The sequence below is a fragment of the Dreissena polymorpha genome, chromosome 1 (assembly GCF_020536995.1).
Source record: "Dreissena polymorpha isolate Duluth1 chromosome 1, UMN_Dpol_1.0, whole genome shotgun sequence".
Classification (NCBI taxonomy): Eukaryota; Metazoa; Mollusca; class Bivalvia; order Myida; family Dreissenidae; genus Dreissena; species Dreissena polymorpha.
This window is the reverse complement of record NC_068355.1, coordinates 57,766,563-57,783,554: the sequence shown is the minus strand read 5'-3', so window position 1 is coordinate 57,783,554 and position 16,992 is coordinate 57,766,563. Positions and strand designations below refer to the sequence as shown.

General features: G+C 36.1%; 1 protein-coding gene across 1 annotated transcript in view; it reads left to right on the top strand.

The window, feature by feature from the left end:
• Positions 1-3,822: 3,822 nt before the first annotated feature.
• Positions 3,823-16,992, top strand: part of LOC127881835 (uncharacterized) — a 239,431-nt gene continuing 226,261 nt past the window's right edge. Inside the window, exons 1-2 of the mRNA XM_052429979.1 lie at positions 3,823-4,415; positions 9,820-10,811. Of these exons, the coding sequence (XP_052285939.1) occupies positions 4,075-4,415; positions 9,820-10,811 (1,333 nt within the window). The 5' untranslated portion in view covers positions 3,823-4,074. The remainder of the gene's footprint in view (positions 4,416-9,819; positions 10,812-16,992) is intronic.

Below are 16,992 nucleotides of genomic sequence, written 5' to 3'. Positions count from 1 at the left end.
TAGTTGTGTGTAACCACGCGCTTGATTAATATCTGGTTTTATTATTCAGCGCGTTCAATCAATAGAGTCGTTACTGTTTGCGGTTCTTTTGTCAGGCAGCCAGCGTACTGTTTGACGTCGGTTTGAAACCTTATCGTAGTTTAAAATGCCCTCCAGCACTGCCTCTGTGGAAAGGTTGTTCAGTCTAATGAACAATCTTTGCACGACCAATCGGAACCATCTATCACAGGACACATTGACAGCTCTAATGATGCTGTGCAGAGAGGGATGCCAGCAACTGAGTGATGATCAAACATCAAAGATTGTTGAAATTTTCAAAACAAGATGTGTTTGTGAAACACAATGTCCCCCTATATGACGTTGGACCTTGTAGGATGACCTTGACCTTGTGAAGGATGACCTTGACCTTTCACCACTCAAAATGTGCAGCTCCATGAGATACACATGCATGCCAAATATCAAGTTGCTATATTCAATATTGCAAAAGTATTCATAAAATAAGCGATTTCGGCCACATTTATTTGACCTCTGACCTTGAAGGATGACCTTGACCTTTCACCACTCAAAATGTGCAGCTCCATGAGATGCACATGCATGCCAAATATCAAGTTGCTATCTTTAATATTGCAAAAGTATTCATAAAATAAGCTATTTTGGTCACATATATTTGACCTCTGACCTTGAAGGATGACCTTGACCTTTCACCACTCAAAATGTGCAGCTTCATGAGATACACTTGCATGCCAAATATCAAGTTGCTATCTTCAATATTGCAAAAGTATTCATAAAATGAGCGATTTTGGCCACATATATTTGACCTCTGACCTTGAAGGATGACCTTGACCTTTCACCACTCAAAATGTGCAGCTTCATGAGATACACATGCATGCCAAATATGAAGTTGCTATCTTCAATGTAGCAAAAGTTATTGCAAAATGTTAAAGTTGGCGCAAACAGACAGACAGACCAACGGACCTACAGGGCAAAAACAATATGTCCCCCACTACTATAGTGGGGGACATAAAAATGAAAGCGAGAGACATTGCTTTATAAGCGATTAAAACAACTAGTAATTGATTTTGTGTCTTCTATATAATATTTTGTTATTTATATCAACTTTATTACTTTAAGAAATGGTCATTAAGGCATGCCTGCAAATGATTATTTTAATGGGTATGTTCAATTTAGTTTGAACTTTATGATGTATTCAATAAGACCCAAATTTCACGACGCGATTTTCCCAATTTAAGGATTTCACGACTCGATTTTTCCCAATTTTGAGGTTTTCACGACTCAATTTTTCCCAATTGGACCGGTACAGGTACTTCTCCCAATTGGACAAGGAAAATCGCTGAATATCCACAACCATTTATTTGTATTATGTATCCTTTAAGCTGAAGATTTTTCAATATGATATTTAAGCAAATTAGCCAATGCATGGTTTATTTAAACCATTCCAATAAGCATTTATAAACATATTATTTGTATTACTTTTTGTGCACTTTGCATGTCAGATTTGTGTGAAATAGGAGTTTTGATATTGGCATTCTTGAATTACTTTAATTTAAATTTAAATCTTACACTAATTTTAAAATCAATGTTGTAAAGTTCCTATATATGTACTTAAGTTTCCCTTGATTTGTCATTGTCAGCTCGGGTACTACTTACATGTACCCTGGGTACTCTTAATAATACTAAATGTACCCCGCGTACCGAAAATATACTAACACCAGGGATCATATTTTTTTCGGTTTTGTCGGTCCTAGACCGATTGGGGTCATGAAAGACCGATTGAAAATCCCAAACAGTCGGTCCGATTCTGTGTGCTAAAATGCCCATGTCATGAAATCGATTACACAGTGCACATGCTAACATACCCTAATTACTAGTATTTCGGTTATCTGTACCATTTACTGCAGACTCTAAACCGGTCAGGACCAGTTTATTGCGTGTCAGACGACTAGTATCAGAGTATGACCCCAAGCAGCGAAAATTCGCGCGGTTGTGTATTAGTCATGCATGAATAACCCCGTGTCAATATCAATCGATAATTTCACTGGCTTATACCTAGTACACTAATCGGTCCCTAATGTGTACTCGTGACGATAAAATCGTTGACAGTTACTTCGGAGATGAAAACTTCAATGTTCATAATCCTCGTGGAAAGTGTGCATTTCATGCATGATACAGAAAACTTTCATATAAACAAAGAAGAAAATCGGATATCCTGCAATAATTCATATTATTGTGGGCGGACCGAATACACTGAAAACATGCGCTGTAACTAAACAAAACATGCCGATACATTTTCCACCAGCGAACTGACTGGCAATAACTAAATGAAAGTTGCGGATCTGATTGACAGAACAGCCGAAAGTTATTTTATGGGCGGAACTTCACATAAAATAGTACACAAGAAAAATAATATACATTGTATAAATCTGAAGTAAAAATCGTGTTAGAATCAAAATAATTCGTGTACTTGATTGTTTGTTGTTGAATAACTCACGACCGGAAGTTTAGATGCGTGGTTTCAAATCACTCGTGCTTTGCACTCGTGATTTAATCCCTACGCATCTTAACTATCGGCCGTGTCAACTATTTGGTTTTGTTGTTGCCAGTATCCAACCTACGCACAGACATTTGTTAGGTTCAGTGCATGTATGTAAGCTATTATAGAGTCGACAACGATTTAAAACATCGGTATAGACTTACACAGATAATTAATTTTGACAACGATGAAAAAAGTCAGATACACCAGCACCGAAACAACAATAAAAGAGAAAAAAAAATCATAAAACCAATTGAGAAAACTCGTATGTTCCGTTTAAAAAAATGCCAAAGGCAATTAAACTTGTACATTTATTATACCACCTTCATGAATGGCAAAATCAATGGTATATATGTTGACGTAATTTGTCATGATTTCGGATATAAATTTTCGGACACTTTCCCCATTTAATCCAGACCGATTGATGTTGCGGGAAAATATGATCCCTGACTAACACGTATCCGGTCAATTGAGACTGTACCCGAGACGCATTCCCGCCTAAAATCCAATGTTGTCAAAATGCAATTTGAGCAGGAGTTTCGATAATATAAAGGTCATTTTAGAGAATATTGACATAACCAGAATATAATTAATTTGAACAAAGCTGACAAAGACCAATTTAGCGTTAGGTTACCTTTCAGTATAGTTTCCGTACCCGGGGTACATTTTAGTATACTAAGGAGTATCCGGGGTAAATTTTATTAGTACCCGAGCCGAAAATGACCAATGGAGCTTAAGTTTCCCTTCAAATAATTGGTTTGTATACATTAATGCTGTGCACATGCCCATCATGGGTTGGTCTGTAGACTATTTTTGTTCTGCTTATATCTGGTGAATGCATTGGTGTACAATCTTGCAAATTGGTATGTTGGTTATTAGTGAAAACCTGAATGCACTTGTTAATTATTAGGTCAACATGTCAAAGGTCAGTTTCACAAGGTTTAGTGATTTCTTTTGTGGAAAGTAATAAACATATAAAGTTTAAGGGCGAGGTCACATGATCTGGTATCATAATATAAGTTTGCACACAAAGTCTAGAGAACCTGTTAATGTTAGAAAATATTGAACAATATTTGTGATGTTGGCTTTCACTAACTAGATGCCTTATACATTGTTAAATTTCTGTCCATTTATCAATATGCATTCAAACTCACTGCATTTAGTCTGGCCTATCTATCTGTTAAACATGATCTAATTTCCAATTCGATATCTTCTTTGCCACAATTGGAAATGTAATATATTCAATACCCACGTGAGCCAATAGTCCCATTACAGTTTACATAGTTACACTGTTTACTGCTTACAATTGATTGTCATTTGACAGTTTATTTGCTTTCTGTTCAGTTCAAAATACTTGATGGCTTAACCATTTTAGGTTTATCTGGATTTTTGTTCAGTACATATTTTGTGATTGCTTGACTATTTAATAAAAGATTTACATTATGTCTTTTCTGAACTAGTTATTCGTATTCACAGAGATACTGTGAAATCAAGAAATTTCCTGAACGTTTTGTTTGCTTTAAATGTCAATTATCAAAATGGCGGACTTGTCTACGTCTTCTCATGCCAAAGGCTCTGATGAGGTTAAGGATTTTATTTGTTCGTCATGCAAAGAGCAAGCACATGCAGATTTTTACTGCAAAACATGTTTGAAACTTTATTGTGGGAAATGTATTCAGTTGCATGATAAGTGGTTTAAAAAACATTCAGCTTATGGAAGGAATGACATGAAAGAATGGCCAGTTTCGAAACAGGTGGAGGAATTTCTATTGAAGTGTCAAGCGCACAAGGACGACAAAATTGAAATGTTATGTGATGACCACAGTCAATTGTGCTGCACAAAGTGTGCCTTCAATGATCACAGGTATTTCTGAAATACTTTGGCACATAAACGTGTTTAGAAATCAATGAACTATATAATGTCACAATGTTAATGAGAGTTAAGTATTGTCAAGTTTGCAATTTTGATTTATTGTATTTTAACAAACACATTTTTTCCTGATTTTTTTGTGAAAAGAATCAAATACAATGAAATTTTACGACTACACTTTCTTTCAAATTTTTAGAAATGACTTATAAAATTAATTTGAAATTGTGTCTTTTCTGGACTTGTTATTTGTTTTCACAGAAATACTGTTTAATTAAGATATTTCCTGAACTTCTTACTCATGGGAGTTTAATATTTCCTGTGATGGCATTTATAACCTGTGTCCTTAATAACCATGCATCAGAAAAACAAGAAGTTTGAATGTGTGTTTCAAAGAACATCTTTAGAAATAGCATTAATACAAATTTCGAAAGTTTAACTTCAGTTGTCAATAAGTTGTGTAGAAATGAAGAAGTTATAGCAAAAGGCAATTTTGGGTGGGTTTAGTCTATGTGGGCGGTGCGCCCCATGGTTGGTAATGGGGCCATGTATAGTTGAGATTGACCGTATTGTCATAAGAGAGGTTCAGTATCAATTTGAAGTGAATCGGTATAGAAATGAAGAAATTTTAGTAAAAAGCAATTATGGGTGGTTGTGGTCTAAGTGGGCGGGGTGCCCCAGGATGGATAATGAGGCCATGCATAGTTGAGATTGACCGTATTGTCATAAGAGAGGTTCAGTATCAATTAGAAGTGAATCAGTGTAGAATGAAGAAGTTTTAGTAACAGGCAATTTTGGGTGGGTGTGGCCTATGTGGGAGGGGCGCCCCAGGGTTGGTAATGGGCCATGCATAGTTGAAAAACACTTGTCTGTCTGTCTGTCTGTCTGTCTGTCTGTCTGCCTGCCTGCCTGCCTGCCTGCCTGCCTGCCTGTCTGTCTGCCTGCCTGCCTGCCTGCCTGCCTGCCTGCCTGCCTGCCTGCCTGCCTGCCTGCCTGCTGTGGGTCTGTCGGTCTGTCGGTGAGTCAGTCAGTCAGTCAGTCAGTCAGTCAGTCAGTCAGTCAGTCGCAATAGGGGGAATTGTGTTTCTGACAAACACATCTCTTGTTTCATGAAACTTTTAACATGGCCAAATGCAATATGGAGATTATGCACGTCATTTCATTTTGTTCCTACATGTACGTCAAGAATTTTGGTTGCTATACCAGAAATATTGCTGAAAATGGTGGATCCTGCGATCACTTTAAAAGTTCTTCATATTTTTTCATGAAAATTGAAACATGGATAGATGGCAATATGGAAATTATGCATGTCATTTCATTTTCTTCCTATGTCAAAAATTCTGGTTGCTATGGAAACAAATATATATAAAATTCTGAAAATGGTGGAAAAAGTCTGACAATGCTGGGGCCGGTAGGTGACACATATTACTTGGCAGTAGTCTTGTTGAGTTTAATGTTTACAGTAAAAACATGTATTTGCTCTAATGCTGTTTCTGACCACATAACAGGTTAGTTTCTATATGTCTTTGGTGAGTGGCATTATACTAAGGGCCTTTAGCATCTTTTGTGGGGTGGAGAAGCATTGATTATATCTTATTGCATATGAGATTATGGATAGTGTGGTTAAGATTGCAAATACTTAAAGTAGAAAATAATACAAACACATAGCATTATGCTTTAAGTACATGTACATGTATACCCATGTAATATAATTTGTCTTAAAACTGTACAAATGTTAAACAATTATGATAAACAAATATGAAGATGTGCAAGTAAGGCTTAATATGTTCCTTATGATTGAACCCTATTTCAACAATACTTTTGGTATTTACGCTTCTCACAATTAAACGACAATATTTTTTGCTAAAATGGCCATTGATCTGGTTATGAAGAAAATCTCTTAACCAAAATATTGAGATGCATAAGTTGACATTCTTGGCAATATGTTCATATGATTCCTCTTTTAATTAGCTATATTGTTTGAGTTACGCACGACACAATTTAAACATGTCATGTGTTTAATAAAAAAGGGGCGATAACTCTTTTTTTGTCGTACGGAAATGAACCAAAATATGGAGCAGCTTAACACGACAGTACAAATATATGTAAAAGTTTAGCCCTCTTGCACAAATACTGTTATAGTTACAAATGACACATATTTTAAAATGTCCTTTTTGTATTTAAAAAAGACATAAGGAAGAAAATGTAAACAAAATCATAGCTTAAATAAAGAGGTGCACAAGTCCACTAATGCTGGTTATTATCCCCACGCATTAGAAGCATGGGGATTATGTGTTTATTTCCCCCATCTGTCTGTCCTGGCCACTATCTCCTCCTACACAATATGCACTAGAACTTTGAAACTGAAACATATGGTAGCTACGAGCATATGACAGTGCACTATTTGGAATTTGTATTTGATCCCTGGGTCAAAAGTTATGGGGGTTGAGGTGGGGCTGGGTCAGAGATTTTCATTCATTTTACTAACAACATGCGGCATAACTTTTGACCCAGGGGCCAGATGAAAATTTCAAATAGTGCACTATCATACATGTACTCATACCTACCATGTGTTTAAGTTTCAAGCTTCTAGTGCTAATAGTGTAGGAGGAGATAGTGGCCAATAGGGTATGGGGTGGGGCCGAGTCAGAGATTTTCACTAATTTTAGCTCGACTATTATATATAAAATATATATATTGGAGCTTTCCTACTCACCCCGGCATCGTCGTTTCTGTTCCGGTTAGCGTAAGCGTGCAAATGTTAAAGTTTGCTTACCGCCTCAAATATTCTCATTGTCCCTTGACATATTGCTTTTATATTTTGTAAACTTCTTTACCAACATGACCCCAACCTATAAACAAAAGCAGACAACTGTATCAAGCATTTGTAAGAATTATGGCCCTTTTTTGTCTAAGTAACTGAATATTTTATTAAATTTTGTGTTTAGATCCACTTGTCTTATAAAGTATCAAAGCTATTGCTTTCAAACTTCAAATATTTTCTTACTATCATGAGGGTACTGTACCTGCCAAGTTCAATTTGACCTTGACCTTTGAATGACCATGACTCTCAAGGTCAAGAGTAAATTTTAGTTTAATTGCCATAACTTCTTTATTTATGATAAACTTGTATTAATACTTTGACAAAACAACACTTACCTGAATACCACAATGGATTCCACCCAAATAATACCCCACGCCCCAACCCAGAATCCCTGCCCCCCACCCCCCCCCCCCAAAAAAAAATTCTTTATTTTCGAAAGATCATCTAATAAATTACCACACCCCACATTATACCCCCTCTAAAATACAAATATTTATTGTCCCCTACTGGTTTCACCGGAGGGGACTTATGGTTTGCGCTCTGTGTGTCTGGCTGTGAATCTGTCTGTGCGTCTGTCTGTGAGTCTGTCACGCTTTTCTGAATCCTGCAAAAACTTTAAAAGTTCTTAATATTTTTTCATGAAACTTGCAACATGGATAGATGGAAATATGGACATTATGCACGTCATTTCATTTTGTTCCTAAGTCAAAAATTGTGGTTGCTATGGCAACCAAATGAAATAACATTCTGAAAATGGTGGAATTCCTGACAATGGTGGAGCCAGTAGGGGACTAGATTGCTTGACAATTGCCTTGTTTACTTTATTTTTGAAGGACCGTCCAAACTTTCCACCCAAGCTATTACTATCAAATTTGAAATAAAATCTTATTACTTTGTTTTATGTCTTTACAAATGTTCAATACATTGCGGAATATATTACTTTGATCTTATTGAATTATTTGAACAATTACCCCATGATGGCTTACGTTATACTGTCAAGCACTCGAATAGTCGAGCGCGCTGTCCTCTGACAGCACTTGTTTAGGTTATTTTACATTAACTTTTTCATTTCTACACCAATTCACTTCTAATTGATACTGAACTTCTTTTATGGCAATACGTGCCGCGTTGGGATACCCGACGGCCTCTGCCGTGCCATTTTTAGTTGTATTTGTAAAGTGTCTGGAATACTTGTTGAGTAACGTGTGACATAAAAGTTGCACTGTTGGAAGGACAGACAGGCATGTGCAAGTATAAGCTCTCCCTCCATATTAAGCCTCAAAATATCATGCTTTCATTTAGTTTCCATTTCCATAGTTCTTGTTATTATGCCCCCCTTCGAAGAAGAGGGGGTATATTGCTTTGCTCATGTCGGTCGGTCGGTCGGTAGGTCGGTCGGTCCGTCCACCAGGTGGTTGTCGTATGATAACTCGAGAACGCATACGCCTAGGATCATGAAACTTCATAGGTAGATTGATCATGACTCGCAGATGACCCCTATTGATTTTGAGGTCACTAGGTCAAAGGTCAAGGTCACGGTGACCCGTAATAGTAAAATGGTTTTCGGATGATAACTCAAGAACGCATTCGCTTAGGATCATGAAACTTCATGGGTAGATTGATCATGACTCGCAGATGACCCCTATTGATTTTGAGGTCACTAGGTCAAAGGTCAAGGTCACGGTGACCCGTAATAGTAAAATGGTTTTCGGATGATAACTCAAGAACGCATACGCTTAGGATCATGAAACTTCATGGGTAGATTGATCATGACTCGCAGATGACCCCTATTGATTTTGAGGTCACTAGGTCAAAGGTCAAGGTCACGGTGACCCGAAATAGTAAAATGGTTTCCGGATGATAACTCAAGAACGCATACGCCTAGGATCATGAAACTTCATTGGTAGATTGATCATGACTCGCAGATGACCCCTATCAATTTTGAGGTCACTAGGTCAAAGGTCAAGGTCACGGTGACCCGAAATAGTAAAATGGTTTCCGGATGATAACTCAAGAACGCATACGCCTAGGATCATGAAACTTCATTGGTAGATTGATCATGACTCGCAGATGACCCCTATCAATTTTGAGGTCACTAGGTCAAAGGTCAAGGTCACGGTGACCCGAAATAGTAAAATGGTTTCCCGATGATAACTCAAGAACGCATACGCCTAGGATCATGAAACTTCATAGGTAGATTGATCATGACTTGCAGATGACCCCTATTGTTTTTGAAGTCACTAGGTCAAAGGTCAAGGTCACGGTGACCCGAAATAGTAAAATGATTTTCGGATGATAACTCAAGAACGCTTTTGCCTAGGATCATGACACTTCATAGGCACATTGATCGTGACTCGCAGATGACCCCTATTGATTTTCAGGTCACTAGGTCAAAGGTTAAGGTCACAGTGACAAAAATCGTGCTCACACAATGGCTGCCACTACAATGGACAGCCCATATGGGGGGCATGCATGTTTTACAAACAGCCCTTGTTTAAATGTGTAGATTTGTTTAAAGCATTACATAATATCACTGACTATTCCTTGGTATGTACATGTATTGATTGTTTATTTCAGCCAGTGCAGTAAAGTGACTCCAATTAATGAGCTGACTGACATGCAGCCCACAGACCTACAGGGACTGTCAGTGGAGCTGGAAACTGTTCTGGGAGAAATCAAAAGCCTTCAGATCAGTCAGGAGCTCAGTGTTCAGGCATTGCTAAGAACATATAAGGAACATGGGGCAGTCATGATAGAACAAATGCGTGGCAATTTAAATTTTAATATAGATGATATAGATGAGTGTGGTAATAGTTATGTGAGTACATCGGGCGGACATGAGCAATATTTAAAAGAAGAGATGTGTAGGAGTGTTCTTTTTATCTTGAATGAATTTGATAATATTACTGTGAAGGAACTAAACGAGATGAGAGATGAAGTTATAAGCATAAAAGGGTCAATTACAAGTTCTATTATTAAATGCACCAGTCTTCACAATGACTTGTCACATTTCCATGAATTTGTTCAGAAAATTGGAGATAATAAGGAGCTCTGCCTTATAGCCAGCATAAAATGTAAGCATATAATACAGCAAGCATTAACTCTGCTAGGAAAGTCAGGCGAGGTGTTTAATGCCCAGAGTATTACTAAGCATAATGTGAGAATACCAAGTGATAAAGATGTATGTTATATCAGAAGCATATGTGTTCTTCCCGATGGGCAGGTACTGGTTGTAGACTGGAATAATCAGAATGTCAAGCTGCTGAACCAGCAATACCAGGTGGTGAGTCACTGGGATGTGAATGCTCGGCCATTGGACATTTGTTTGATCACACCCAGTGAGGTTGCAGTGGCTGTGAATACTAGTAACATACATGAGGTCCAGTTTATCACTGTCAGCCAGGGAAAGCTTGTTTCTGGCAGGAAGTTTCAGTTACAACATGAATGTACATTTATTACCCATCACCAAGGAGACCTTTTTGTCACCTCTGGTCAAGAACTGTACAAATACTCACTGAATGGCAAACTGGTCTGCAGACTCTACCAAGATAGATCATCTGTTCCCACAGGTAAGAGTCATGGTGAATCCATCCTGATAACATGTGTATTATGTACAGGGATTTGTCTAGCCATTGTGGACAAAGGAGTCTAGTCAAATTGTGTTATTTTAAATCCATACAATGACAAATTTGGGAATTTTTATTGACTAAATGAACCGAGTTGGGATTTATTTTTTTAATCAACAAATATTGACCCATTAGGCCTTTATCTTGTTATTTTGAAAAAATAATAATATAAATTATAGTTACATACTTTGTGAGATGATAATAAAATAAAATTCAGATGTAATAGCAGAAAACCTGCTGATGTATTATAAAAAAATTGTTCTATAATTCATATGTGCTCTTTGAATGCTACAGTACATTGTAGCCAAAACAAGATTCAGAAATATTGATTTATAAACATGAGTTATGAAGTATTTTGACTGTCACTACATGGAATGTCTATAAATAGAAACTGAGTTCCTGGGAAAGAGACACTTTCTGACCCTGTCTTAATTTTGTGGTTGTTAAATGATTGTACATGTACAAAATGTTTACCTGTTGATAGAACTGTGCAATTGTTTCAGTTTGTGTAATTGTTTCCATCTGTGTAATTGTTTTGCTTTAATTCATATCTAACTCACTAGTCGCATTTCAACATTTCAAAGGTTATCACAATATCTCTGCTACTGAAGTTTATTGTCACGCTTAACTATTGAATCATTGAAATGTATGCATATATTTTAGATGTGTAAAGGCCTCTTTATAGCAACATATGCGTAAAACAATATCACTGCAGTATGTGTAATAAGATTATTTAACATTTACAGTAATTCAATATCTTGATGTTACTTTGTTTTGCAGTATTCAAGTGTGCTGTGAGTCCCACAGGAGACAGGCTGTACATCACCAGCCCTGACCAGGACAAGCTTCTCACCCTGGCCAGGGATGGCACACTCCTGGCTACATACTCAGACCCAGCACTACGTGACCCATCTGGTCTACATGTGACCCCTGCAGGCCAGGTGCTGGTCTGTGGATGGGGGTCCAACACTGTACTCCAGGTGGGCTGGGAGGGAGAGAGTAAGCTGGCTATGCTGGCTACTCAGGAGGATGGAGTGAAGTTTCCACGGTTAGTCTGCTACAGCAGCACCACATCATCCATCATTGTGGGACAGCTGGAGGACAACAACATCCTGGTGTTCAGAGTGGAATAGTGTGTACATGTATGTATTAGTTGTTGTAATTAGTGATTAGTATTTCAATGACAATGTGTTGTTTAGCATACAAACATAGTAGTGTGTGATGTTACAATACAACATTAAGTGTGTAGTTAAAGATACAAATAATTTATGTGCACATATAGTTATCTGATTACACAATGTGAGGGTTTTTGTTTTGAACATTAGATCTAATGCATATTATGTTATGTTGTCAAAACGTTTGGGTCATTATGGTCCTAAAATTTAGTTCTTGTAAACTTTACGTAAAAACAAAGCATTTCAACTGAACATTTAATGTTTGTACATATATGCACATGTACGTAGCAACTGGGGCTATTTTTAGACTTTCATTTCTATAAACACCATGCCATGTAAGAAATGTATATGGATGAATACTTTTTTAATACAATATGAAATCGTTTAAGTAATCTTTGGAGGAGTATATATTAATATTGTATGCAATGTTTACAGAAAGGTAACACTTGATGTAAGATTTATTAATTTTCCATATTTATGCTGTTGAACATTTGTTATTGATTTCATTATATTTATATAAACGTGTGTGTGTTAATTACATTTTTTATAAATGTGTTTGAGTCCTAAATATACATACAAGAAATACATCAAGCTATTCTGCTGCTACAGTCGCTGCTGAGTCAGGACAACGATGCTGAGGATGTGGTGGACAAGGATGACCTGACTATGCAGAAGGTAACATAGACCCTTTGTCAGACCTTTTCTTTGTCATTTTGGGAAAAAATGCCATTGTGGGTTTGGAATATTTTCCTGTGAAAAGTCGATTGATTTGGAAAAAAATAATTTAATATCATTCTTTCTAATATATCAATATGAACAGTGCCCCAGATAAGCTGCGTATCGGCGTTTTTCACCCTATTAAAATGTTTAAAAACGCAAAGAAATTCAATATAATGCGTATTGAAAACGCAATCAATTTGACTTTTACGCTTATTCTTAAGATTTGATGCGTACGAAACAAGTCTCGATCGAAAATTCTTTGCTAAATTTTGGTAATTTTTCATTGGAATAATTATCGTACCGCGGCGAAGAGAGCAAGCGCCTGGATGACAGGGAACCAGAGCAGTCGAAGTTATTCAAACACTATACGGAATAGTTACAACGTGAATGTATTTGTAAAGCGTCTGTACTTTCAGTTTCTATAATGGTGCGTAATAATGTCTAAGCGAGGTCGAAAGACGTCCGTGATTGTTAGCTAAATATATGTCGATTGCAAACTTTTTCCAACCAAATACAAACAACCGAATCATTTGTGTTATCAATTTGTTAGAAACTGTGTATGCAGCAGTTGAAAGTAGCGAGTTGACATCCAAAAACATGACGGAAAGTCCGTGATTAGAAAAAAAAATGTCAAAAGTGGAAAAAGTCATATCCCTGGCCTGGTTAGAAATTGTTAAAAAATGATGGGACAGAAAAAAGAGTTGAAATGTGCATTCAGCACATAGTCTGTATAACAGCAGCAATGATTTTGATGTATAAATATTAATTACTTATTTCACCCTATTTAAAAATTGAAATCACCCTATTTTTCAAAATCAATGGGTGAAAACCCTATTACCCAAATTATTATCTGGGGCACTGATGAATAAAATCATTTTATGATAGTTAAATACTTTTATAGATCTAAGTGAAATTTGAACGAGATATAATAATTATATTGCATAAAAACGGGAACATCACGTCAGGCAATTTACGCGTGTTATGTGGAAAAAAACGCCCCGATTGGACGTTTTTTATCACATCTTTACACAGCAACATATATGCCAAAACTTGACAACAAATGGTGAATGTTTGTGTTTTTTGGAAATTTTAGCACTTTTATCGTAAATTTTTATCAGAATGTCCTTTTAATTATGGAATATACGGGATAATCAGGTAATGAGTAGCAATGGTAAAAGTAGTAAGTTGGCAGTAATAGATAAAAAGTATGGTTTCATACGGATGTATTAAGGAATACATCGAGACGCGATTATGGGTATCTATGCGGAAAAGGGTTAAAAAGATTTTTGTTAAATCTCGTTATTAATGACTTTATTGTTGTTTTTTCTTGAAGAGTCATAACGCACCGTCATAACGTCATTTCACTCTGAAAAAAACAAACCCACATATGTAGGGTGCAGCCCTCCCCCCCATGGCCCCGGGGCGTCTTAAAAAATTCCTGTTGAAAGCACTGTAATTTTAATACATGTAAGGCACTTATTTAAAAACAAATAAAATGTTTCGGGTATGGGTCCGTTTTACAGACCCATAAATACACCAGGAACACGCCATTTTGTGTATTTCCTGTTTATTAAGAATGCAAAAAGATGAGGTGGAAAAGAACATAATGAATTTACAGAAGGTAAAATATCCTCTTAAATTGTTTGTATATTGTGCATATGGTAAAATATCCTCTTAAATTGTTTGTATATTACATATGATAAAATATCCTCTTAAATTGTTTGTATATTGCAAAATCATTGATATTCCTCCTCATCAAATTTTGGTGATTACACACGTATTTCATGGACATATTATTAGTTTAATGTGTGGATTACTCAGTTTGGAAAAATAAATGAGGAATTTGTGTCAATTTATTTCCTGTGTGTTTGTGATAAATTTGTGGATCGGTTAAACCTTAAAATCAACAAAAAATAGCCTCAAACGCATAATAATGGTTTTACAGTGTTACCTCTGTATTTAAAATGCTAAATATGATTAAAATTTGGTAATTGAGACATCGGTGTACATATAAATGCAAATTTAACATACATATTGATCAATTCTAATAGTAGCTCACAATTTCCCAATTTAACATAGTTTGTCATTTTTAAAGAGTTGGTTACTCATTTTTCACAAAATTGAAAATTTCGAGCCGTATTTTGTTCACAAAATAGCATATCAAACACAGTTAATATTTAAAATAACTTGGACAAAATATTTTTTTGTTATTGGTAACTGTGAAAATATAGATTTATGGGCGTCAACAAAGTACAGGCAAACTAGTATTGTAATATGATAGTTATTAAGGGCAAATGGCCTGCAACATAATTTTTACTCCAAGGTGTATGTGAAAAAAAGCCTTTTCTTTCCATCTTTATAAAGTACACGTAATAGGCTCTTCCTTATATGCAAGTGGACTAATAAAATTAGCATTGAAACTAAACATTTCGACAAAAACGCATGTCAAAGAATATTTTTTTATTGGATTTGTGCAATTAAGTTCCATGCAGTTAAAAAGACCTATAATTCCCAAATAAAAAGATAGAATTTTCCTGATGTTTAATATTATTACGCTAATTTTCCTCATTGGTGTGGTACAGATACTTTTTTCAGAAAAATTTGGCAAAAAAACTGCTGGTGTATTTATTTACTATTTTTTATTATTATATTTATTATTTACTAGTTCAAACGACTTCATATTGGTTTTCTCAATGTTACAGCAACTGCTAAGCACAGAAGACAAAGGAGTAGTGAAAGGTTCAGTCAAATCAAAGTCCAGCGATGTGAGGGTGACACAGCCTTTACATGTCCTCGTATTGCAACATGAAGGACATTTTAGCTGAAACTAACAAGGGAGAGAACTGTAGATCTGCACCAGCAGTGAGTTGTTGCCCTTAAGTTGTTTAATGTTTTATTTATTTTTGTAATGTCTTACAACTTACATGTAAATTGACTTTAAAACTGTTTTCTAGTGTGAATTTAAACAGATTTTAACCATCAAAGATCAGTAAAGGCAAGGTAAAATAATATGTGTGTGTGTTTTTTTGCAACGTTGGTGAGACATTAATATTATTATTAAATATTAATATTGTTGCCTCCCATTTATTGAAACATATAATAACAACAAAACATATCTAATGACATTTTAAAAGTAATGTGATTAATAGAATAAGTACAATTAAAAATATTAGATTTTTAACCAAATGGTTTTCTTTCTTTGTGTTATGCAGCAAAAAATTGGCTAATAGATAAATAAGCTGTGATGTGGAAAAATGGGGCCTAATGCATGTGCTTAAATTGTTGTCACAGATTAGCCTGTGCAGTTGCACAGGCTAATCACGGACAACACTTTCCTCTTAAAGGTATTTTTCATTGAACAAATAATCCTCTTTATGAAAATCCAGTCTAGTCAGAAAGTACCCTCCTGTATTAGCTTATGTGAATTTCACCTGCTAATCTGGGACGACACTTTCTAACATTAGTGATCCGCATATTGGCTTATGAAAATACATTTCTGGAAATGGAGTCAAGATAATAGATATAAATGTACAGATATGTATAGCATTAGCCAACACTTTTCTTGTTTTAATACAAAATGACTTAATTGTATTTATGTTCATGCTATTAAGGACAAGGAACCAATAAAATGCCGGATTAGAAATTCATGTTGTTGAAAACCTTCACAACCTGTCAAGAGGCATAGTTTGTTATAGATTATAATATAATTGTTACAAGTTCCTATCACCCACTGTGTTGTTGTTGTTTTCAGCAGAGCACCAGCATTGATATCAAGTTGGCCCAGCAACCGCACGTGTCCCACCTGCAGGAGCCCCAGTCCAGAACGACCCTTCCCCTCACCTGACTTCTAACTCTTCCCCCTTGACCTCCTGAAAAAGTCAGCATCGTTGAACAACTCCGTTCTGCAGGAAATTCTGAGCATGATTCTGTTCTGAACAAACGCAATGCCCAAGTCAAGTTTTCCACATATAAGCCTGGGTAGTTTTGTTAAGCTAGAGTTCCGCGTGGGCCTGAGAGGGATGAGTTTTACAGACACGAAAAGTTATAGCAGTAGTTATGGTAACGCTAACAGTCAGTTGTTGCTGTTGGACATCACAACAAATATCATGAAGAATAAAAAGTTTAATAACTTGTTCCAATCTTTATGGGACAAACAGAAATTGAACGGGAGAAAATTAAGGAACAATAAAAGCGTAAGCTTTCCTAGAATGATACTTCTGCTGTTAATA